This window comes from Cricetulus griseus, chromosome 2 (assembly GCF_003668045.3).
Source record: "Cricetulus griseus strain 17A/GY chromosome 2, alternate assembly CriGri-PICRH-1.0, whole genome shotgun sequence".
Lineage (NCBI taxonomy): Eukaryota > Metazoa > Chordata > Mammalia > Rodentia > Cricetidae > Cricetulus > Cricetulus griseus.
Genome location: NC_048595.1, coordinates 316,945,243 through 316,971,094, shown reverse-complemented (window position 1 = coordinate 316,971,094; position 25,852 = coordinate 316,945,243). Strand labels below are relative to the sequence as shown.

General features: G+C 40.4%; 1 protein-coding gene across 4 annotated transcripts in view; it reads left to right on the top strand.

The window, feature by feature from the left end:
- Arhgef28 (Rho guanine nucleotide exchange factor 28) overlaps positions 1–25,852 on the top strand; it is a 312,963-nt gene that overhangs the window by 33,045 nt on the left and 254,066 nt on the right. For 3 of the 4 annotated variants that reach the window (XM_027401663.2, XM_027401659.2, XM_027401660.2), the window contains exon 2: positions 20,751–20,794. In XM_027401663.2, the coding sequence (XP_027257464.1) occupies positions 20,751–20,794 (44 nt within the window). Of the gene's footprint in view, positions 1–2,667; positions 2,736–20,750; positions 20,795–25,852 lie in introns of those variants that run through there. The other variant, XM_027401662.2, reaches the window with a different exon arrangement.

Below are 25,852 nucleotides of genomic sequence, written 5' to 3'. Positions count from 1 at the left end.
GAATAAAGGGTGGAAACAGTGACTTTGACTTCTGACTGCTAAACCTGGCACTAGTTCCCAAGATGGATGCCCTTGATGATGGCTTACCAGGCTCTTAGCATAGACTTGGAGGTGGTGGTGGTGAAGGTGTATGGCTGCCAGATTGACAATAAGGATGAAGTAGTAACAAGGGGAGATGGGAACAGCATTGACCACCACTTGGTGAATGAATGGGTGTGGGGAAGGTGAGAGAAGGCATTCAGCAGTGGGCTAGGATTAGGAGCCTCAGAGGCCCAGTACCTTTAGGCAAGCACTCTACCCTAGCCTGTTAGTACATTTGATAATAGTAGGGACCTTGGGAAAAGAGGACCAGTTTGGATCTGATCAAGTGATGTGAGGGGGAAATAATCAAAGGAACTGTTTTCTCCCACAGAAGAAGAAACACCAGGGGGCAGAGGGGGATGAGTATAGTGCTGACAGGCTTTGAGCAAAAGGCAATAAATGGTGGCAGTAATTTCAGAGGACAGTGTGTGAGAGCCAGGGAGGAGGACTCTGCCTATAGTAAAGACTGAGTACTGCAGATGGTGTCTTTGACACAGCTTTGAAAAACAGATGCTTTTTTTTCAGATAAGGGGTCGCAAAGTGCAGTAGAGTTTGGTAATTTACTTTCCTTTTTGTGGTGGTTTAGTTTTTTTAAAAAATTAAAAGATTGAAGGACTTAAGAATTAAAATTTTAAGACTTATTAAATACAACTTAAATATAAACTACATATTAAATATATAGTTACATTATTCTTCACTTTGCAATTTAAATTTGAAATTAGAAATTGTTTATAATTAACTTGCTTTTAAGAATTTACAGGGGGTTGGAGAGATGGCTCAGAGGATAAGAGCACTGCCTGCTCTTGCAGAGGCCCTGAGTTCAATTCCCAGCAACCATATGGTGGCTCACAACCATTTGTAATTAGATCTGGTGCCCTCTTTGGCCTGTGGGTATACATATAGGCAGAACACTGTATACATAATAAATAAATAAATAAATAAATAAATAAATAAATAAATAAAATAATTTACAGGGCCTGGAGAGATGGCTCAGAGGTTAAGAGCACTTGCTGTTCTTCTAAAGGTCCTGAGTTCAATTCCCAGCAACCACATGGTGGCTCATAACCATCTGTAATGAGATCTGGTGCCCTCTTCTGGCCTTCAGACATATATGCAGGCAGAATGCTGTATGCATAATTAATACATAAATCTTAAACAAAAAATACAAATAAAAATTTACAGATAAAGTATGTGGTCAGCACAAATCAGACAGTAGAGGTGTTTTTAAAAGGCATGTAAATGCTTGTGTCCTTCCCCACAAGTCCACATTGTGGAGGAGCAGCATTGATGGTTTTGACATTTCTCTATTTCTTTCCTTACTGTTTTGATCTCAAAATGTAGCCCAGGCTGGTCCAAACTCCCAGTTGTCCAATTTCTGCCTCCCAAGTTCAGGGACCAGAGGGGAGTGACACCACATCCACTTCTGTATTTTCGTGGTCACCATCCAAAATATTATTAAGGTGAAATCACACATCACTCTGCAAATTGCCTAAGATTTGTTTGCTTTGATGGATTTGTGGTGCTAATATAGTTGCAGAATCTGAGAAATTCTCTTTTGTCAATTCAAAGAAATTATAAAAGAACACTTGTGATTTCTTCTGGTGCATTGCCCACTCTTTCAGTCTGGAACTCCTATATAAAGTATGTTGGGCTTATTCTATATTTTGTTTTTTCCTAATGGATCTTTATCTTTTTCACTTTCTCTGTTTTTTTCTCTCTCTCTTGGTGTGGGGACTCATTTCTTAAGATTCAAAATCCAGTGTGTACTAGTTGACTTTTCACTATTCTATTTAACTAATTCAATGAACATTTAAACTGTGTCTTTTTTTATGAAGTCCTTTTTGCATCTTAGTCATCTTGACATCATCCTTCTGGATGATACCCTGTTTCATTTTTTAAAATGTTTTCACTGGTTTTCAAAACATCTTTATTTAAATCTATTGACTTATAGGCTGATTGGTTAACCTATTATTTGACCTTTGGAAAGGACAGATTTTTACTTTTTATGTTGTCTTTGGAGATGGAGAGTTTTGCTGAGTGTTTTATGCTGTTGAGAGTCTGTGTCCAATGAGATGATAACTGTGGGAATCCTGGAATTCTGAGTTAGCCTACACGTGCTTGTAGTGTGGAACTATTTTCCATGTTAATTTTTCAGTTAGAGTATCTGAGGGGACCCTCCCCCCTTTCAGACTTAGAGCTTAGGCTTGGAAAATGGTTTCTTTCTTTCCCTTTAGCTTGTTGCCATATTTTTTCTAGTATTATTGTTAATTATTATTTGACTAAAGGTGTCACTCTGTGTGTCTTGCCCCATGTAGGACTTTCAGCTTTTCTTCCCCGTCACACATGAGTCAAGATTTTGTCTCCTTCCTCAGAGCCTGTTAGAAGTGGATCTTCTGGGCTCTTGAAACCCCTCACAAGGCCTCAGGGGAAGATTCTTAGTCATAAATTTATGACAGTATTTATGGCTTTTGGAGAACCTCCTTATAATTTGAAGAGTTCTATTACTCATTTAAAGTAATTCCTGAAATAGTTTAGCTAGGGTTCTGACCAGTAAGGCCCTGAGGTTATTAAAGCAGTAATATAGCAGAAAGGAGAGCTGTAAAAATTCAATGGACAAGTTCCTCTCAGGTCATCCTACAAGCTTCACCTGCTGGGTAAGCTCCAGTTTCATTTTGGTGTGTGTTTTCAGTTACTTTCTGGCATCTTAATCGATATCTCCTCTGGGTTCTCTGCTAGCAAGCCTCGCCTCTTTTTAATGTTCTTGAAGCCATAGCCTTAGCTATTATGGATCTCTTCCCATAGAACTTGGGCTTCCTGGAATCACCTTGTTTCCCTCACCTTAGGGTTTGTAGCTGAGCATGCTGAGGAGGGAAGGAGGGGTTGGATGTACCAGAGAAAGAGGAAGTACCTTCCAGCAACTAGGAACAAATGGAACCCCCATGGGAAAACCGATAGTTGATAGAATGGTGGGGTGGGGTTTGGGGTGCAGAGATAAAAAGGAAGCAAGCCACCCAAAGGCCTAATCTCTGAGCAGTTGATGAAGGAGTTTCTTTCACAGCAGAAAATGATTTTTCTGTCCAAAGTGTGGTAGCATCATACAGATGGAATTACTGTTTTAAAATTGTAATGTAATGTTTATTCTCTTAATATAGTTCAAAAGGTAAAGGTGAATTATTTGGGCAGAGTATGGCCTGGCCTCACAACAGAGAAGTAGATAATGGCTGGTGTCTGGAACTGGTGCTATGCTTGTCGATCAATAAATTGCTCACTTGGCCGGAATTTCACTAGACACTCTGTGAAGTGCCGGTCACATCTATGTTTTACAGAGTGTTAAATGAGCTTTCATCTATAATGACATTTCTCCCACAGCGTGTAGTCTAAATTTATAGAACACATTAGTAGACAAGTTTGTGGCATGTGAGTTAGGTCACCCTAACCGCCCCACATACACATGTGTGTAAATCCTCAGGAAATTACATGTTTTCTGTAATTTAGTCAAGAGGTCTGATTGTGGGATTGCTTCTTGAATAAGCTGCATCTCAAACTGTGCATGTTGCTTTTTTTCTGGGTTCCCATTTTTGAGTCGTGGTATACTGATAGAGATAAACTAAGATTTTTACCCAACAGGATCTATTATCATATTAATTTTAATCATGACACTCAGTTAACAATCATTTAGCAAAAAGTGGGAACTAAATGGGTGGCGAGATTGCTCAGTGGTTATGGGAACTTACTGCTTTTACAGAGGGCCTGGATTCAGTTCCTCGCACCCACATGGAGGCTGACAACTGTCTGTAACTCTGGTTCCATGGTCATCTGACCTGGATCCTCTTCTGGTTTTGCTGGCACCAGGCACACACATGGCTCACATACATACACACAGGCAAACACTCATATACATAAAATAAAGATAATAAGAGACCAGATAGGAAAAGGTTTGTGTTTATGTGTGTCTTGGTTAGGATTTCTATTGCTGTGATGAAATACCATGACCAAAAGGCAAGTTGGGGTGAGGGTTTATTTGGCTTACACTCCAGCATTGCTGTTCATTACTGAAGGAAATCAGGACAGGAACTCAAACAGGGCAGGATCCCAGAGGCAGGAGTTGATGCAGAGGCCATGGAGGGGTGCTGCTTACTGGTTGCTCCTCATGGCTTGCTCAACCTGTCTTCTTCTTTTTTTTTAATCAGTAAATGGCATTTTATTTAATGTTATGAAGTAAGTACTTGAAGAATTAAGTATAGCATGAACCCACCAGCAACTACACTGGGTAGCCTAAAATTTTTCTCAGGGTGAGCTTTTTTTTTTTCTGATTTTTTTTATTTGAATTAGAAACAAGATTGTTTTACATGACATTCCCAGTTCCCTTCTCTCTCCCGTCCTCCTCTACCAACCCCCAACCCCCAACTAAAACCCTACCTATCACATATCCTTTCTGCTCCCCCTGGATGGTGAGGCCTTCCATAGGGTGTCACCAGAGTCTATCATATCCTTTGGGATGGGTCCTAGGTCCACCCCAGTGTGTCTTGGCTCAGGGAGTATCCCTCTATGTGGAATGGGATCCCAAAGTCCACACCTATGCTAGGGATAAGTACTGATCTACTACAGGAGATCCCGTAGATTTCCAAGGTTTCCTCACTGTAACCCATGTTCCTGGGGTCTGGATCAGTCCCATGCTGGTATCCCAGCTATCAGTCTGGGGAGTAAGAGTTCCCTGATGTTCAGGTCAGCTGTGTCTGTGGGTTTCACCAGCCTGGTCTGGACCCCTTTGCTCTTCATTCGTCCTTCTCTGCATCTGGATTCCAGTTCAGTTCATCAACCTGTCTTCTTATAGAACCCAGGACCTCCAGTCTAGGGCCAGGCCCTTCCTCATTGATCACTAATTGAGAAAATGCCTCATAGCTAGATCCCATGGAGGAGTCTCCTCAGCTGAGTCTCCTTCCTCTGGTGACTCCAATACAATGTGTATACATATAGATGGTTTCTGGGAAGAGGACTGAGATGAAAATCAACAGGGCTAATATTGTGATGAGAAGCACCGATCAAATTCTGACTATTGGTCTGCTGTGCATGGATCTTCACACCCTATTAATTTTTGAGGTTGTGTGTTCTGGAACACAGTGTTGGTTCAGTTCATGGCATATGAAAATCTACCTTGACTTGATGTCTGTCCCCTTAGGCTCTGTAGAGCATAACACTTTGTTCCTGTTCCTGTTCCTTCTCCCCTGCCCCTTCCATCCCCTCCCTCTTCGTCCCCACACTGGGGACTCAACTTAGGAACTCAGTGTTGTCTGAGACAGCATAGTGACATTCAAATCGTAGTAAACACGAGCTGAGGAGGGGCATTTGGGTGCAAGGGCACAGTATGAGTTGATGCCATGAAGAAGGAAAAAGCCCGAGTTCACCTGCCTCACTACAAGCAGTGTATGCTTTGGAGAGTATTCAATGTTAAGGCTCACCCACTTGTCCACAGCAAGACGGCCGGAAAGACAAAGCCTTTTTATTTGGTTTCCCTTGGTGTGGACTACCAACAAAGTGCTCCCGTGACATACAATAAAGCCATTCATCCTAATGGAATCCATGCAGGTTGAACATTTTTAAACAATAATTTTGAAGTGTCACGTAAGAATAATGTTGCTTTTCTATTTGACTTAAAACGAGTTAGTAATAGCAAGGGAAAGTAGAATATGAGTTTTATCTAGTAGATCATTTTTGAAAACAGGAAACTAAGTACTACTTCTCTAGAGAATACACCAAGGGGATTATTACACAGTACTGTGTATTTTCTGGAATGTCAGAATTAGCTTGAGATTGTTGTTAACTATATGTGTGACTGAGTTTGTCTCTAATTATCTCAAGGGTGGGGTCTGATGTTTATCTACACCATTTCTAATGTTCAGGATTAATTTTCAGTGCTACAGATCAGTTCTAGGGCCTGTGCACACTCACCACTTCACCACTGCACTACATACCCAGCCCTTCAGGTTGAAAAAAAAAAAAGCCTATTTGTTAGTTGAAATTTTCTTTCAACTAACGTCATTGACACTTATAGTAGTCAATGGAAAAGGGAAACTCTTTGTTGTTGTTTTAATCTTAAATTCTAAAATTCATTGTTACGGTATGAAACCGTTTTCCTGTGGGTTCTGGGAACCCATGGTTAGTAATTGGTATCTGTCTTGATGTCTGCCTCTCCTCCTCTCTGCATCCGAATCCTGGTCAGTAGCATACCACACACCCGGTTTCTGATTCTGGGACCCCAAGAGTCACCTTAGAAACCCCCAGGCTCTCCAATTAACTTGGTAACAAGGCTGTCCATTTTCTTTCTTGAAGGTCTCTAGAGTTATTTCTATGGCATTGCTTTCATTCAGCATTCAGGTCATTCACTGAAGGACAGCAGTGTCTCCCTGAGGGACAGCAGTGCCTCTCTGAGGGACAGTGGCATCTTTGAGGGACAGCAGTGTCTCCCTGAAGGACAGTAGTGTCTCCCTGAAGGACAGCAGTGTCTCCCTGAAGGACAGCAGTGTCTCACTGAAGGACAGCAGTGTCTCACTGAAGGACAGCAGTGTCTCTCCCTGAGGGACAGCAGTGTCTCCCTGAAGGATAGCAGTATCTCTCCCTGAGGGGCAGCAGCATCTCTCCCTGAGGGACAGCAGTATCCCTTTCCTGGTTTTCCTGTCTTTGGCCTTTCTTTGCTTCAAATCCATCTGGCACCACCCACAATAGTTTTCTTTTAAAAACAATTCCTATCACATCTGTCACCTTAACCCCACCCCCTACAAGCTTGATATTTATGCTTGTTATGTGACATTATTTTGGGGTTTTGACAAAGTCTTTCTTCGATTTGCCTTATACACATATTTCTTGCGGGCTCTGGAGATCTTTGTAGCTCAATGAATATCTTCCTTTATGCTTTCTAGTGGTTCTGTCTATTGCTTTTGCCTGTGGTATCTCCCTTTCACAGTCTTCTTGGCAATTCTTCCTTCTACCTAAGTAGTTATCCACATTGTTCAGTTCCCAGCACCCGTGTTAGATGGCTCACAACCACCTGTACCTCCAGCTTCAGGGGAATCTGATGCTCTTTCCTGGCCTCCACAGGAATTGCTGCACTCAGCCCCCCCCCATCTCTGTCTCTGTCTCTGTCTCTGTCTCTGTCTCTGTCTGTCTCTCTCTCTCTCTCCCTCTCTCTCTCTCTCTCTCTCTCTCTCTCTCTCTCTCTCTCTCACTCACACACACACACACACACACACACCTCTCTAGGGACTGGGGAGATGACTCTGTGGTTAAGAGCACCGGTTGCTCTTCCAGAGGACCCAGGTTTGCTTCCCAGCATCCACATGGTTGCCCACAACGTCTATAACTCCAGTTCCAGGATTCTTACACTCTCTTCTGGCCTCTTCAGGCACTAGGTACACATATGGTGCACATATATACATGCAGGATATATACACTCACAAGATAAAATAAATATTAAATAGTGAAATTAAGAAAAAAAAACCTCAAGCATGGAGGGCATTGATACATCTTATCAACCTTATTCAAGCTTTCCACTTTTCTTCCATGAGTCAGCATGAGTTTTCAATGTCTGTGCTGTGTCATTTGTCACCTGTGTAAATTTGTATGTCTACTATCATGTAAGACATTGAATGGTTATGAAACCTCAACTGTGTTTTCCCCTTCTATAATCATAATTAGCTTCCTACATCTTTACTCAACTGCTGTTTTTTAACTCCCAAACTGTTCCCATCTGATTGACATTTTTCTTTCACAAATGTTGTTTATAGGATTGTATTACCTACCAGTTTTGGGGGTTGGCTTTTATTGCTTACTATACCTTCCTGAAACTTTTAAAGTCTTATTTACATTATTATTGATTGTGACACACACAAGTGCAGGCAATTATGGAGGCAAGAGGCATCAGGTCCTCCTGGAGCTGGAGTTAGAGGCAACTGTGAGCTGCCTGACAAAATGCTGGAAATTGAATCCAGGCTCTCTGTTAGAGCAAATGCTCTCGATTGTTAAGCCATTTCTCTAGTCTCACTTCCTGAAGTTTTTTCCATGCCACCACTTTCCTCCTTTGTGTTGGTAAATGGTGTGGCTGTTCCTTTGCATGGGTAGGTATTGGCCTAGGACTTCACATGGATTCCTAAATTGGAGGATGTTCAAGTGGTATAGAGATGGCATTGTGTTAGCATATAACCCATGTGACTCCTCCCATATATTTAACTCGCCTCTAGATTACTTATAATTCCTATCATCATTAGGCAAGTAATGCTTTATTGTTGGGGGAAGAATGATGAGGAAAAAAATCTGTACAAGTTTAGTTTATATGCAACCATAATAAGCCCAAGTGCATATTCAGTGTGTGTTTGGTAGGGTGCAGGAATGCAGAACCCAAGAATGAGGAGGCCGACCACATGTTTCTGCTGTGCATATGTCGCTCTGTTCTGAAGCTGAACTGTCATGCTGCTGAAGGACTTCTGGGATCATCTGGTGTTGAGGCTGCTATAAATAGGGCTGCCATGAAAGTATCTGGGGCCTTGTGTAACGGGGGTTCTTATTTCTCCGTTAGTGCACCTGCTGATGGCACATCTGTGCTTAGATTTTAGGAATCCCCTGATGTTTTCCATAGTACCTGTACCCTTTCCTATCCCACCAGCAGTGTGGTCTTGTTTCCCCATTCTCTCCAGGGCATGCACCCTTTTTGTTTGTCTTTCATGTTGAGTGACAGGTGCTGATCTCACTGTGGTTTGAATTGGCATGTCCCTAGTGGCTAATGATGCTGAGTGTCTTGCCATGTGTTTATTGCCATCTGTGTACTCTCTGCAGTGAAACGTTAGTCTCTGTCCTCTGTGTATTTGCCAGTGAGGTTGTTTGAAAGTTCCTTGTCGGGTCTATGTTTGGCAAATATTTTCCCCTAGCCCATACTACATCCATTCAGTCTCCTAACATGAGCTTTCACAAAGCAAGAAATTAATTTTGGTAGGATATATTTTTGTCTTTTTTTCAAGTTTTAATGGTCCACTGAGAACCCAATGTAAGCTTTAAACTCTTGCCAGAAAAATACATATAAATAAAATCATACATTAATTTCATGGAGTTCATGTCTCTGTAAAGTGCATTCATAGACCATGCATTACAAGCTCATGGCTTAGTTAACATATTAATTTCTAGAAATTCCACATTAGGTCCCAGAAAAAGTCACCTTCCCTTTTACCAAATTAAAAAGGGGAGGTTCTTTAGCTTGTAAAATGAGAGTGAGCCAAAGCAAGTTGCCTAGTAAGGCTTTGTGTTGAACTTAAACTTCATGTTCCCTCTCTCAGGCATGTGTCATTTGTCTTCTCTTTGTCCAGGTTGCTGCTTTGCATTTTATAGACAGAATAGCTACAATAAATAAAACAACCTTTCTCATGACATCCGAAAATGAATGAACTTGGGGTGGCCCTACCTGCCAGCTTAGTTTTAGCAGCCGGGCTTTGTGTGGTTTGCTTGTTCTCTTGCTTTGATTTTCTTTTTATTATTATTATTATTTTTATAATTGTAATTAGACCAATTTTAAGTTAGAAACAAGCTTCTTTTGCATGTCAATCCCAGTTCTCTCTTCCTCCCCTCCTCCCTTGTCACCCCCCTGACACTGCACCCCCTATCCCAACCTCTTTTTGCTCCCCAGGGGGGGTTCGGCCTTCCATGGGGGAATCTACAAAGTCTGTCATATCATTTGGAGCAGGGCCTAGACCCTCACCCGGTGTGTCTTTGCTCTGATTTTCTAAGATGGAATTGAGCATAAGCAAAATGGAAATGAGATGTTCAAGATGAGTCCTGTGTCAAATTTGGAGCTGTCAGGGTCAGGCCTTCCCATGACCTTAATAAGGCATCCTGTCTGCCATGAGGGGAAAGCAGAGGAAACTGGGATACATGTTATTGGGCAAAAAGGTAACATATAACAGGGAGTATTATTGGCAGGACCCTTCTTCCTCCTGCTCTTGCTTATATATATGTCTGCCTGCTATGTCACTTCCTGCCTGTTTCACAAGACTTCCTTTTAGTACATCTCCCAGAATCCTCCTTGACTCCTAATCCCACCTAATTTGCTTCTTCAGTGGCCAACAGTACTTTATTCAACAACCAATAGGATAAACATACACAGAAGGACATTCCCCATCAGACCCTGTCAAAGAACCCTTCCCCCTTTCATCCCTTTCATTTCTATGTAAGTATTGTGTGTGTGTGTGTGTGTGTGTGTGTGTGTGTGTGTGTGTGTGTGTGTGTGTGTGCATGTGTGCAAGCATATGGGAGGCCAGTGATTGATGACATGGGAATCTTTCCCTATCACTCTACTGACTTTTTTGAGACAGGGTCTCTCTTTGATTCTGCTAGATTATCTAGCCAGAAAGCCAGAGGGATCCTCCTACCTCCATCCCTACCACTCAGCACAGGGGTTGCAGGCACACACTGCTGCTCCTGGTTTTATTGCTGGGGATCCATACTCAGGTACTCATGCTTGTGTGGTAAGCACTTTACTGAATGATCCATCTCCTCAGCCCCTATAGCTCCATTCTGTCTGTCAAGACACAGTGAGTGACTTAGGGATGCCTTCTGTGTAGTTACAGGATGTCTCTTGTAGGGATGGATTCTGTATAGATGTAGGAGGTCACTGTTGTTCTCTCTGGCTTCATCCTCTTGAACTCTGTGTCTGCATTAAGCCTGTCTTCATATTGAACCCCCTTCTGTCCAAGGACTCCCTTGTCAATTTATGCTGGCTTCCCACCATCACCTTCTGCCAGTCACCAGTGCCATTTCTGATATCTTCCTGCCTATCATGTGGACCAGGCTGTGAGCACCGTGACAGGCATAATGTCTTCTATGTTTTAGTGTCCCTCCCAAGACAGCCTACAGCATGCTTTACACACAGTCCACGATGAGTTGACTCTGAGCATTCAAGAGGAACTTTGGAGATTTCTTGCTAAGGAGGGAATTGAGGTGTTGAAAGTCGTCATCTTCCTCAGGATGCTTGGATGGTAATGGAGCTTTGTGTTGACTGTAAACAGTCCACGGAGACTCACAGAATCAGCAAAAGTTCAGTAGATTTGGGAAAAGCTTTTAAAGGGCTTAATCACTGTGTCTCTGTGCAAATATATCTTGAGAAATACAAATGAGTGTGACAGGCTTGGCGGAACATTCTGTTAGCGGCCAACTCATGCTCCTCTTTGTACTTTATAAACAACCTCTAATTTAGGCTGCACTATTTCAGACTGGCTCTCCTTATTCCTCCCTGCCCCCCCACCCCCATTAGTTTGCATTAATGAGATCCTATTAAAGAGTTACTGTGTTGTTGTTTCCTTTCTAATCTTCAGAGACGTCCTCGGTGATTATGAAATAGTTTAATATTCCTCTTACAGCTTTTGAGACTTGCATGACAGATAGATCATTCTAGTCTGAGACAGGTTTATATAGTCAGCATTGTCTATTCAATAGTAGCTTCATGCCTAAATGCTTTTTCCTTACGCATTTCCATTGTGCTGGCATCAAAGGCTGTCTCGGAGACTTGGCCTCACAGCCAGAGTGTACTGTCCTTCCCTTCTCCATTAGCGTCACAGTTGATTTGGGTACCAGCTCTGCCATTTGCTGTGGGATCTTATGCAGGCTGCCATTTTTCACTTTTAACTTTGTGCTAACCCAGACAGTGATCAAAGAATGAACTCGTGTGTGTGTGTGTGTGTGTGTGTGTGTGTGTGTGTGTGTCTGTCTGTCTGTCTGTCTGTCTGTCTGATTGTCTGTGTAGGATTGAGGATGGTGCAGGCATATTTCTGCCAAAAGTGATTGCACATCACAATTTTAATTTTCAAAGCATTGTTATGCTGCCATTTGGTTAGACACACTTTTCATTCCTTTTGCATTAAAGTTAATATGTTTGGAGCGGCTGTCTTAGGGTTTTTTCTGTGTTTCTTGCTACCTCAGTCTTATTGATAAATTGCTTCATATATAAAACTTAAACAATGATGTTTTTCTCAACTTTATAAAAAATTAATGCCTTAAAGCCTTTTGAGTTTTAAACTAATTTATATTTTATTACACCATTTGCAAATCACAGTGAGACAAAAAACACAGAAACTACCAAAAGCCTGTTGCTCTGCAGAAGTGTAATAGCTGAGTGGAGGGAAGAGGCAGTGGAGGAGTGGGGAGGGCACTTACTGGGCACATAATTTTGTGAGTTAGGTGTAGAATGTTTTCATGTTCAAGATTTTGTTTTCCACACTCTTCTTCAGGCTGCCATGTTTGTAAAATATTTGGCATGGGGTGTGCTATATCGTTAGCTTTCTGAGTTTAGTTACTAATATTTATAGTGACACATTGCTATGGGTTTATAAAAGGAATGTAAGACATTGATTATTATCATATTCAAAGGCAAAACTAAAGACCTAGCTCTGAGGGGTGTGGTGTTGTAGGCCTTCCTAGCAGCTTGGAGGTAGAGGTGGGTGGATCTTTGTTGAGTTTGAGTCAGTCTGGTCTATATAGTGAACTCCAGGCAGGCTAAATGGTGAAACCCTGTCTCCAAATGGACAAACAAATGAACAACCCCAAGAAATCCCCACACCCAAACAATGAAGTCATGGCTTTACATCCATGAATATTTCATTTGGAGGTGAGGTACAAGAGTTAGAAACCCGGAATTTCTTTAAGTGAGGGCATGAATTTTTTTCTTGCAAATTGAGTGCTCCATTTGCTTTTCTTCCTAACTTTACAAATTTAGCTTGCTCAAAATGGTCTAATATTTTTCTTTAGAGTTAACCAGCAATCAAAGATTTTTTTGATATTTGGATATGTAATATAAGCCTATTTTAGTATCTCATTAGTAACATTTGTTTACCTTTTTGGAGACAAACATAAGAAAAATGTTATGGACTATAGTCCAAACCATCCTTTGGTTTCTGTGAGATTTTTGGAAATATTTTGGCATTTATTTTCCCAAAATGTTTTTAGAAAATGTGGTCTTATTGTTATTATTATTTTAAGGATTTGAACATAACCATTTAGAAGTTATAGGAGGGAGTCAGGCCTTGGAAACACAGCAGAAGCTGGAACATGACATTTATACAGGGAGATGCTAAAGGCTAAGTGCAGCTACAATTGGCCTGGCAAAATACAAACTTACTTGATTACTAAATTTGGTGTAGAAGAGTTGTTCTCAACCTGTGGGTTGTGACCCCTTTGAGGGTCCAGCGATTCTTTCACAAGGGTCACTTGAGACCAATGGAAAACACAGATATTTACATTACAATTCATAACAGTAGTAATTTTATGGTTGGATGGTTCCTCATGCTATGCTCACCACAGCATGAGGAAATGTATTAAAGGATCGCAGCATTAGGAGGGGTGAGAACCACCAGTGTAGAAGGAGACCCAGCATAGTTTAGCGAGGGGACAGCAGGACTCAGAACCCCTTCCCATGGACAAAGAGGAGTTCATGTGAGGAAAACCCAAAGGGGAATAAACTTTAAAAATAATATCCAGTTTGAAGTTTGACAGTTGAATTGGGTGGATCTTTTTTTTTTTTTTTCCCTAAATACTTTCTCTGTAACTCATTTAGGAAATGTCAGTAGGAATTTTAGAAGGACTTGGGATGAAATTGGGGACTCTATTACTTTTATCAGAATAGAAATGCCTTTAAATCAGTTTCAGGACTAGGGAGATGGTTCAGTGTGTGAAGCACTTGCTGCCCATGCATAAGAACATGAGTTTGAATACCCAGATCCCACATAATCCTAGAGATCCTTTAGGGAGATGGGACGATACAAGAAAGTCCCCAGAAACCCACCTGTCAGTGAAAACACACACACACACACACACACACACACACACACACACACACACACACACACACACAAGAGACCCTGCCTAATCAAGGCAGAAGATGGGGGCCAGCATCTGAAGTTGTCCTCTGACCTCTGTATGTGCATCATGGTGTGTATGTGTGAACTTATTCACACACACAAATGTTCTTACAATCACACACCACATACACACAAAGCTAAAAACAGAACAGTTTAAGGTCCACAGTAACAAGAGCCAGACATTTAAGCTAATACATTTACAACCTTCAAGGAAACCCAGTTTTTCAAAAACTAATGTCACATATTTTAGTTTAAGATTATTTTGCGTAAGGAGTCAAAGGGGTTATTCTGGAAAATGTAATTAATATTAATCAAAGTGGTTTTTAAGTTGCTATACTAAATACCAAGAGGTTGAGCTGGAAGAAATAAGATTATTTAATAAGTTACTAAACAGAAGGTACAAAACCAGTAACAGGTGGTATCTGGGCTTGGATGTTTCTGTTGAGACCAAAGCCGAGACAGCTCTGTCTCCCTTAGCCTTATGTGGACTGATGAGTGATATATGGAGAAAACAAGTCCTTCATGGTGCCAGGTGAAGGTGCACCTAACCCTGGGTGCAGATCACACTCACCACCTCACCCTGGGTGCAGGTCACATGCACTGGAGAATTGCACCTTAGAGTTGACCCTTACCCCCATCAGCCATTCCCACCTGGACTAAGTGAAAGAAGACTGATAGGAAGTCCTGACCAATGGGGAAGGGCCTGGTTTTTTAGAAGCAGATTTTCAAAATGCTAGTATGTACTCTATTAAGAAAAAAAAGGGTTATCATGTATCATAATTAATGTATGTATGTGTTTACTTATACACTACACTAACACAATGGTGCACTTGGTATAGCCTATGTAAAAATGGAGAAAGCTATAAGGATTAAACATGGTAGTAAAGTTTCTGTGTTAACCTTCCTTGTTTATTCCCTAAAAATCATCAATGTGAAACAGCAGCTGGGTGCTTGGAGTCTTTGTTTCTCATTGCTATCTACTTTGAAATAGGTTTGGAGTTTTTGAGGACGAGAAAATAGTTCCCTATGGTACAGAGTTGGGCAAAGCCTTTCTCTGCTCACTGCCCTGATCAGGACTGAGGGACTTAGATTCCAGTCCAAGCCCCCCTTCTCTGTGTCAGTAAAGAAATGCTCACCATCCCTGACAGCTGTCTGTCCTTCTGCAAACTCACCAGGAGGTGTTGTATAAATCAAACAAATGAAACGGGAAAGATAGGAAATGCTCCTCTTGGAAGCTTTAAAAAAAAGATTTCCCCAAAATTTACAGAGTACAGATGTGAGGGCTACTGTAATTGCAAACTTTGTATCAAATGCTCCAAACCGTGGGTATGCACACAAGCATACAAATTGTAATATAACATACAAGTTATAATATAACCACACCATTTCTCCCTCTCCTTTCCTCCCTCCAAGCCCTCTCATATACCTCTTGCTCTTTTTCAAATTCATAGTGTCTTTTTCATTAATTGTTGTTACATACATATTATCCCTACATACAACCTACTAGTTCTGTATATTGTTATCTGTACATATGTTTTCAGGCCTAACCATTTGGTATTAGATAACCAATTGGTGTGCTCTTCCCTGAAGAAGACTATCTCTCCCATTCTCAGCGTTCTTTAGTTGCCCGTAGTTCTTTGTGTATGGTTGAGGCCTTTTGATCTTGCCCCTGTCCACCATGGATGTCTATTGCTGTTGTCCTTGTTTAGCTCATGTTTAGGCAGTCATGTTGGTGGAACTATATGAGTGTAACTTCTGACATTCTTGGAGACTCAGCAAACTCAGCAAACTCCCTGACCCTCTGGCTGTTTTAATCTTTCCACCGCTCTTTTGCAATGTTTCCTGAACTGTAGGAGTTGCTTTGTAGATGTATCCTCTGGGACTGGGCTCCACAACTCTGTGTTTTGATTGGTTGTGGCTCTCTGTGATAGTCTGTCTATTGCAAAGGGACATTTCATTGACAAAAGGGGGAGGACTACACTTGTCTGTGGGTATAAGGACAAATATTTAGAATGAGTTAGAGATAGTGCTGGTTTAGTAAAGTGGTGCTTTTTAGTTTCTCCTCCAAGATCCATGACTTCACACTAACCCTCAGGGTTATTGTACCATGTTAGTTGTTGTAGTTCATGGTGCTATGGCTAGGTAGACCAGTTGTTGGTTGTGTCCTTCCTTCTGCTATCATGAAGTTAGTCCTCAGAGTGTAAGCGTTCAAGTCAGTTCCCACTGAGGACCTCTGAGCCCTGTTCGGGAAGTACATGGTGTCTTCAGCAATAGTCACTTACCTTCCACCTCTTGGGGGTAACCAAAGGGCAACAGCAATAGGCAGTATGTTTTGGGAGTGTCTTAGACAGCCCTGGTCAACAACTCAAAAAAGGGCTTCTCATGTTTGATGTGTGGTGTGGGGTTCCCACTCCACAGAAAAAGATTAATCAGGTGGTGTCCTAAGTCTTTTGCATGTTCTAAACAATATTCGACACTATTACTATAAAGAATCATAGTATTGGACAGCTATGGTGGCATGGGAGGCAGAGGTAGGTCCTCCAGGGATCTTTGGCTCAGGGAGGGAGAATCGCCTAGCTTGTTTCATATATATGTATATATTTATACATATATACATATATATATATATATATAATATAAAATATATATATATATATATATTTTTTTTAGGTAAATAGCTAATAGTATGCTTCCCTATGACTTTTTCAGACATTCTTACTATTGTTTCCCCCCCATCATCCTCCTTCTATATTTATCTCCCTTGCTATTCCCTGGTTAGAATTTTCCCTTTTCCCTCATTCCCCTAATCAGATCTCTTGTACCCTGCTATTCTTCTCTCTATTGGTCCCCCACATCCCTAACATGGCAACTGTCCCTTTTTAATTTCCTACTTTCTGTAACTCTAGGATATGTTCCCACACCTGAAGATTTGGAGCTAGGAGCTTCTGATGAGAGAGAACACGTGACATTTGTCTTTCTGGGTCTGGGCCACCTCGATCAGTAGGATCATTTCTAGTTCCATCCATTTACTAGGCTAGACCCTAGAGGAGGAGGAAGCCCAACTAATTCTTTCCAAAACATCCTCACTGTGACAACTGTCTACAACCTTTGGAATGCATTTTCTTTTTCCACTTATTATAGCACTACTTCTTTCTGGAAAGAACAGGTCATTTGAGTGCCCCCCCCCAATCTCTAATATAACTAGAGACTTCCCACCTTAGGAATCCCAGGAAGTTTGGAGTACTTCTGTATTTATAAGGAAAAAAATAGGCAGTGCATGTTTGTTTGACACCTTTAAAAAGTACACTGCCACCATATAACCTGTTTTCCCCAATGTGGTAAAGGCCTTTATGACTACTTCCTGTAGAATTTGTAATGATCTGAGTGCGTTGAAATACTTCTGTGAAATGATCCATTCTTACAGGCTACAGGTTTGTAAACCTCTGTGTGCTTTTGGCTTCAAGTTCTTTGTTATAGCATTTTGTTCACAAATGACAAAGTGAATGGATCTCAGGTGTGACACTTTTAAAGCTTCATCGGGGCAGTGAAGATGACTCATTTGGTTGTGAGGATGGCTCATTTGTTAAGAGTTGCTGTGCATGCATTAGGACCTGAGTTAGAATCCCGAGTGCTCCCATAAAGAGCTAGGTATGGCCACCTGTGCCTGTAACCCCAACATTGGAAGTTGGTACCAGCAGACCCTGGGAGCTCTCTGGCCAGCCGAAAGACAAGCTTCCAGTTCAGTAAAGAGACTGTCTTAAAGGGATAAGCTGACACTGGAAGTCTCCCTCTGACCATTGTGAACCTGCACATACATGCGCATACCTTCCCAGGCCCCCAGGACCAAAACAAACATCTTTGTCGGAGCCACTGTCTTATTCATGGTTTATTTTATCTTAATTTATTTTTGTTAATAAAATAATTTGCTTTCAGAATATATCTTCACATTCTCACCCCAAATGTTTTTTTTTTTCATTCTTTTGGATTTTAAAACATATTTAAAAAGGTATTCTGTGAGAGGCACAGAGGGTCTTGCACACACAGATAAGTACTAGGGGGACCAGGAATGTTAAATATGCAGGGTTGTTTCTTCAAAGGGAAAGAGATGTTTTCCGCCTAGAAGGCTGAGAGTGGATGTGGCCTGGTGACCTTCCTCACCAAGACCCTTATCATGAGCTTGGTTTTCTTAGTCCATCTATAGAACCCATCTTTATGGAAGATGCCCCATGTACTTTGCAAAGATTCTCGATGTAGTCATGTCTTAAGCTTTATTGGGCACATAGACTTGAGTTAATTATCACCAGGAAAAAATTTCTCACCAAATTGTGCTGTGTTTAAATATGCCTAAAATAAACTATTTCAGTTCAGATACTCGAAGTTTGAACCAACACCAGCTACTGAGTCATGTTGAACAGGATAGCGGATTAACACTCTGCTTGGCATAATGGTTGAGAGCGCCGCGCGCACGCACGCGCACGCGCACACACACACACACACACACACACACACACACACACACACACACACACACACACACACGCCCTGTGTGTGCATGCACATGCAGTATTCTTTGACATTTTTATATATGTGTATAATGCAATTTGAATATTGGTCATAATTACATCCACTCTCATCTCTTCCCATTCCCCTTGGACCACTTCTTTTTTTGTTGTATTTAATGAACAAACAAATTCTAGCCAGATGCTGTGATGTACACCTGTAATCAAAGCACTTAGGAGACTGAGTCAAGAAGATGAGTTCAAGGCCAGCCTGGGCTTATAACTAAGACTCTGTTTTAAAGACCAAGGACTGGAATATAGTTCTGTGTCAGAGTGCTTGTCTAGAATACCAAAGCCTTGAGTTTGATCCTTTTTAAAAAAATGTCTAGAAAATATAAGCAGAGTTTCAGAAAATGTCTATTTCTTAAAAAAATATTTCTTTCAGTTTTTGATATTATAATTACACCATTTCCCCCTTCCCCTTCCTCCCTCCAAAACTGTCCCATATACTCCTCTTGCTCTCATTCAAAATAATGGCCTTTTTTCCATTAACTTATGTAGCATACATATACACTCCCAAGCACACAAATACAACCTGCTCAGTCTGTATACTGTTACTTGTGTTTTGTTTTGTTTTGTTTTGTTTTGAGTCAGGGTCCCTCTGTGTAGCCCTGGCTGTCCTGGCACTCGCTCTGGAGACCAGGCTGGCCTCGAAGTCACAGAGATCCGCCTGCCTCTGCCTCCCAAGTGCTGGGATTAAAGGCATGTGCCACCAATACCCGGCAGTTGAACTAAACTTTTAAAGTGCTGTCTTGATAATTTGGAGTTTGGCTGACTGTGGTGGCACCAACCTTTAATTACAGCACTTGGGAGGCAGAGGTAAATAAATCTCTGAGTTTGAGGCCAGCCTGGTCTACAGGGCAATGACAGCCAGGGCTACACAGAGAAACCTGGTCTCAGAAAACAAAACAAAACAAAACAAAACAAAAGAAAAAGAAAAGACAAAAGATAACAAGGAGTTTGGCAGCCCTCCATTTGTCAGGGCTCTTGAGTTGCACATTGTTTTCATTTTCTGACAGGAACCGACGAACAGTTCGGTTCATACTAAGCAATCCATGCTAAGACTATTCTGTTATATTCTTGTTAGTGTTATCTTTCATGAGATGTCTTTCTCAGACTCTGGAAGCCGCAGGTCCAGCTCATGAAGTTACTTTTGCTAGAAATAGATTGTCATTCCGGAGCCCACTCCAGGGGGTTCAAGCTTTCCTAATGTTTATGTTGCCCCTCTGTGGCTTTTAGAAATATTCCAAATTCTGGGATAGTCATTAGTGATGGGATTTCCTTATTTGTGGAAACTAATCTGAAAGAATAAAGATGAGTCTATACATGTATGTAGGCATGTATGTACATCATGTATATGTTATTACACACATGATTTGAATATTTATTTCCAGCTACTTATTTCGCCTTAGGTACATACTGTATATACCTTTCTATGCCTTTGTTATAATAAGATAAGATCTATCATTTGGATCATTTTGAGTATGTGATTCAGCTGCATTAAGCACATTTGTACTGTGTAGTATCACCATCACCCATCTTTAGGACTGTGTTTTTATCTTCTCAAATAAAAGTTGTGTCTCTATTGAGCAGTAATTCCGGATCTTGGTAATTTATATTCTGCTTTCTGTCTCTATGAATTTACCTATTTAGGTATCTCATGTAAGTGGAATGGCAACAGTATTTTTTTCTTTCGTGATTGACTTATTTATTTTTTTAATCTTTCTGTCTCATTCACATTGTAGCACTTTGAAGAATATTGTTCCATTGCATATGTCTACTGCATTTTGATTGCCCATGGACAGGCTACTGTCCTCACTTTGGCACTGCTTAGCCCATTTTCAGTTCTTTTGTGTATATACTCAGATGTCAAATTACTGATCATGTGTTTAGTTTTTGAAGGGATGCCATTGTGTTTTCTTGGGGAGAATAATTTTATGTAAGAGAATGTCTCTTTTCCATTTCATTTTTGAAGGGGTCTTGGGAATGGACTCCAGGCCTTGGTGTAGGCTAGGCAAGCATGCCACCATTGATCTATGACCCTAGTCCTTGTGTGTGTGTGTGTGTGTGTGTGTGTGTGTGTGTGTATTTAATATCTCTGTAGTTTTCTTAATTATTGTACTCCTTCCTCCATAATGTTGACACTGAATGTGGGCCACAGAGGACTCTGAGGGCTGGTGATAGGCTTCCCACCATAATGCTTGTGTTGTTTCCATTACAGATGCAGGAGTCATGGAGTTGAGCTGCAATGACGTGCCTCTTTATGTAAGTCCCTAAGCACTGGGCCTTAGGTCCCAGTGGCCCTTTCCTAACTTGAAACCTTGTGACTGAAGTGGGGGGAGAATGTTTTACTTACTATGGAGTGGAGGCCTTTAAAAACCACATGGAATATTACTCTCTAAATCAGGTGTTTCTGTATGGCCTTTTAGAACGTCCTGGCTTCTTTTCCCCAAATCTAAACTTTAATTATCTTTCATTCAGTACTTTTTGAAAAGCTATGTGATTTGCAACTCATCTGGTTTACTTTCATAAGGAATTTTCATACATTTTATTTTGTGGTAATTTCTTGATAATAGCAAAACGTGTTTTTCTTGTGTGCCTTGGAGGTATGCCTTTTTTTTTTTTTTTTTTTTTTTTTTTTGTAATTTTGGAGGTGTGCCTTGCCGATAATGGTTTTAGCTTTGAACATGAAATGGGAATTTAGAGTACAACTGTAAGTTGTGTGTGGAAGTGGCAGGCAGGGGACAGATGTTTTCCATATGCCTCCAGCTTATTTCTGAGACTAGTTCCCATACAATCTAAGCCAATTGTCTTCTTACTAACAAAATGGCATCCAGTATCCTCTCTGCCTCCTTCCTCAGAGATGGGCCTGGGCAGAGGTTATGGATGTGTGCGTGGGTGAAACCGTGGTTTACAGCAAAATATTAAGGGGCCAGAACAAATTTAGTCAGAAACCTCAATTAATAAAAATATTAACATATTCGTCTACCACCCACACCTCATTACTCAGCTAGCACACCCTACCATCTTCTCTGGTTTCTCTCTCCCTTCTGCACACATCGCATAGACCACTGTATTCACTGGAAGAAGACAGAATAATAAAATAAATGGATTTCTGAATAATAGAAAATGCTGCCTTCTGAGTTACTCAAGGTCTGTAGTTTGCTTTCCAGATCATGTCGTACAGGTTATTAAATGTCCTCTGGGTCCTGCCACAATTAGTTTAAAAAAAAAAGATGGGCCCAAGACTAAACTGTGAAAAACTCCCCAGCCTCATTGTTGCTGTCCACTCAGCTTCTTCCTTGCACTGATCTCACCCTGCTCCCCTCCCCCAAACAGACACATCTCCACACTCAGTCATGTTGTAGAGTCACAGAATCTTGTACTTGTCACCCTCCTGCCGTAGCTATTATGCACACAGACATACTGGCCAGGACAGAGCAGGAGAAGAACTGATACACTTGTATAAGGGACAAGGTGTTTAAATGACCCAAGTAAGCATTCACATATGAAAACCCTTCTAATTGTTAAACATATACTTATCAGAATACAAGCAAATGCCACATAGTATTAAGAAAATAAGTCACAACCTCACCTCAGATAGTTTTTATATTGAAATATTGCTATGTCATTAATTCTAAGGTATAATTTCTCCCTACCTTTATTTCTGAAACCATATCCTGGCCTTAACTCTGTCTTGGCAGATTCTATCCCTGTGTATCTGTCATCTTGGTCACAGTGGTTCATATTATTGTCATTTCAGTGTATACTGCATGGAATAATTGATTTAAAAATGAACTGGCATTAGAAGACAAAGCTGTTGTGTACACAGAAAGACATGGAAAGATATCTGTGATACATGTTAAAATCTGTGCATAAATTAGTTTTTGAAGGACTCATTTAATGACTATGTAGTTCCATGTAATAAAACATGGCATTCATAGTAGAATATAAAATGTATATTGTAACTGATGGTGTCCTAGATTAGGTGAAAAGCGTTAAATATATTTAATATGGATGACTCTTCATATCTCTGTCTATAACTACATATCTATGATGTGTCTTGCCATTTTCACTTAATATTGTATGTCAAATTATTGCAGACTGACTTAAGCCAATGTGGCTACTTGGCCTCTGCCAATAAAAAGTCAGTAGCATATGTTACAATGGAAACCACTCTTAAACCAAGTCCCAGCAAATGCACAAAATGCATGGGTACAGACAAAGAACCTGTGCTACCGTTTGTTCTGTATTTTGGGGAGCGTCTTGTTATAACATGATAAATAAAAGCCTCAGAGACTGTTATTGGGGTTCAAGCTTCAAGCATAAGATCAGAAAAGCACTAGCTCTTACCCCTGCCTCAGACCAAAAGGTGATCCTGGCTCCACCAAACCTCGTACTGTAATCTCAGATTGCTATTCTGTCCTCAATGTGGCTGGAGAATCCTGAGGCTGAATGACAGCTCTGAGACCTTGCTCCTGTCTTATATACCTCTATAATGCTGGGATTAAAAGTGTGTGATCCCAGGTGCTAGGATCAAAGGTATGAGCTCTGTTACTCTTCACTTTTGTGTAGGCCATGGTGGCCTTGCACTAACAGAGATCTATTTACCTTTTAATCCTGAGTCCTGGGATTAAAGGTGTGCACAACCATTGCCTGATCTTTATAGCTAGTGGCTGACTTTGCTTTCTGAATCCTCAGGCAAGCTTTAATAAATCATAAATAATATATCATCTCATCACTGGTCTTTCATTATATGTTTGTAAATACAGTTATCATAAATATTTATAGGAAAAATTGTATCTGTTTTGTACTTATGCAGAGCTTTCTCTTGCCTTTCTTCCCTGCAAAATAAAGCATAGCCACTATGTCCATAGTGTTTGTGTTAAATTAGTTATTAAAAAAATCTAGAGATGATTGACAGTACCCAGGAGGATAATATGGGGGTAATATGCAAATGCTCAAATGCTATGCCATTTTATGTAAAGTAGTTGAGCATCTGTGGATTTTGGCATCTACAATTGGTCCTGAAACCTGTGCACCATGGATGTCAAGGGGTGAATGTCTTCATGTCTGGTTTCTTACAGTTCACTGTATTTTGGTATACAAACCCTTAATATTTTTTAATTCACATGTGTTGTGTTTTGTACACACACTGCACAATTAGAACTAGAGTAAGCCAAACAAATTGGAAGCCTGGTGTTTAATCTCATCATGAGTTCTAAGCCTCGCTGACAGTTTGATGTGTGTTCTTCCAGGGGTCCATCTGTATCTGTGTTGAATCTGATCACGAGTTCTTTCAGCACTTATTTCAGTGTTGTAGTGTTGGTCTGTTGACTGTGAGGCATCCTATCTATGTATTTTGATGCTTTAATGGAGTTTTGACATTCTCTGTTGTTTTAATTGGTTCTTTTGGAAAATAACCCTGGTAAACTTCATGAATTGTGAAGAACTCATAACAGATCAGGATATTGTCTTAAGTGACACAATAATATTATATAATTTTTATTTTCCTAAAGCCTGTTTTTTTTTTCTAATTCCCTTTTTTACAGGCATTAGTATTTTTAAAATAAAAATTTAACTTTTAGTCACTGCAAGAGTCTTTTTAAAAATAAACTAATTTATGAGATTTACCTCCAAGAGAATTAGATCATCTGGATAATTTAATAATTCCAGAGGGCAAAATGTTGGTGGAAACTATTTCCCCACCTCTACTTGGAACTCAGAGAAAGAAGCATCTCATCCAAGTGGGTCTTACAAGGAATTTCTGATTCCTTTGCCTGGGGGTTGTTTGAATGAGTTCTTATGATGTCCTTATGGTTAAAATGCCCCGGTGTTTCTATTTTGGTATCACTATGGAGAACTCTTTCTAAAGATGGTAGAGAATTTTTTTTTATAACTACAGATTATCTGTGGATATAAATATATACTTGAAATTCCCCATTACTTTGTTTGGATCCATGAAGAAAACTTTTTTTATTTTTATTTTTAAGACTTTCTTCTTTTGTGTCTTCCACTATTGGGTTTTTTGGTTTTATTTTTGTTTTTTCCTTTTCATTATGAAACAATCTAGGGACTAGATTTGTCTTTTGTTTTGTCTTTTGGGGAGATGGGAGCTGAAATTTGGAAGCATGTTTTCAACTTAATTATGTTTTTGTTGTGTCTAGTTTCTCTTTTTTTACTTCGTGCCAGCATAATTTTAGCTTCTATTATTTTTAGTTTCTATGTAGCATTTTCATGTTATGCTGGCCTCCTTGTGTCCACAACTCTAAAGAGGTAATCTTTTGTATTTTCTTTTAAGCACAAAGAAAGGACGTAGAATTGTTTTCTTGTTCTACTAGGAATCAATTTCAGAAGGGAATATGGATGCTGTTGTGTTGTTTGTTACAGACTTTGGGGGTTGTTTCTGTTTGCTTATCTTTAGGAAGAAGGCTTTGCCCTACTCTTAGGGATGTCAGGATATTCCTAAGCTTAACCATGGACTCATTCTAGTTTTTAAATGCAGTAAAGCAGGATGGTCCACTGAACCCCTATTGTGAGAAAATAAAAACAGACCATGGTCAGGTCTGAGGAGCAGCATGATGGCAAGACTGGCAGTGGGGTGAGCATCTCCAATAACTGATTTGCTCAGTGTTGGGAAGTCGACATTGCATCCTCTTTGCAGTCTTGGAGCAGCTTCATTCATCCATGGGTCTGGACCCCAAGCCACAGGTCTGCAAAGCCAGGCTCTTTGTTCTCTGCTGTAGTCATGTTCATCTTGAATCATCAGTGGGTATTGTGGTGTGGTGGGTTTCAAGCTAGCAGAGGTGAGTCTCAGGAATGTGTAAGCTTGGAAAGATATAAATTAGAAGAAGCCTGGCAGCCAACCTACAGTATTTATTTTCTGGCTGAAGACTCCTTTAACTCTTTAAATACTAATCTCAGTACAAGAGAGAAAATATGAATATCTGTTTTTCCGAGTCTAGTGTACTTTACCTAATATATTGACTTCCAGTTTTATTCTGCAAAAGATGTAATTTTGTTCTTCTTCATGGCTGAATATTGCTCCATTTTAATGCCTACCACATTTAAAAAATGTATCCATGTTACTTGGAACCTAAGCTGGTACTGTTTCTTGACTGTTGTGATACTGCCACATAAACATGGTGGGCAGGTGTCTTTGCTGTGTGCTAATTTACCTTCTGGTATATGTCTAGAGTGGCACTGATTGACTATTCAATAGTTCCATTTTTATAGTAGGAGACCAGTAGGAGGAGGATGAAGTACATTTTTCAAAGCAGTATGTTAAAAAAAATTAACCTCACATTTATAAGAAGACAAAAC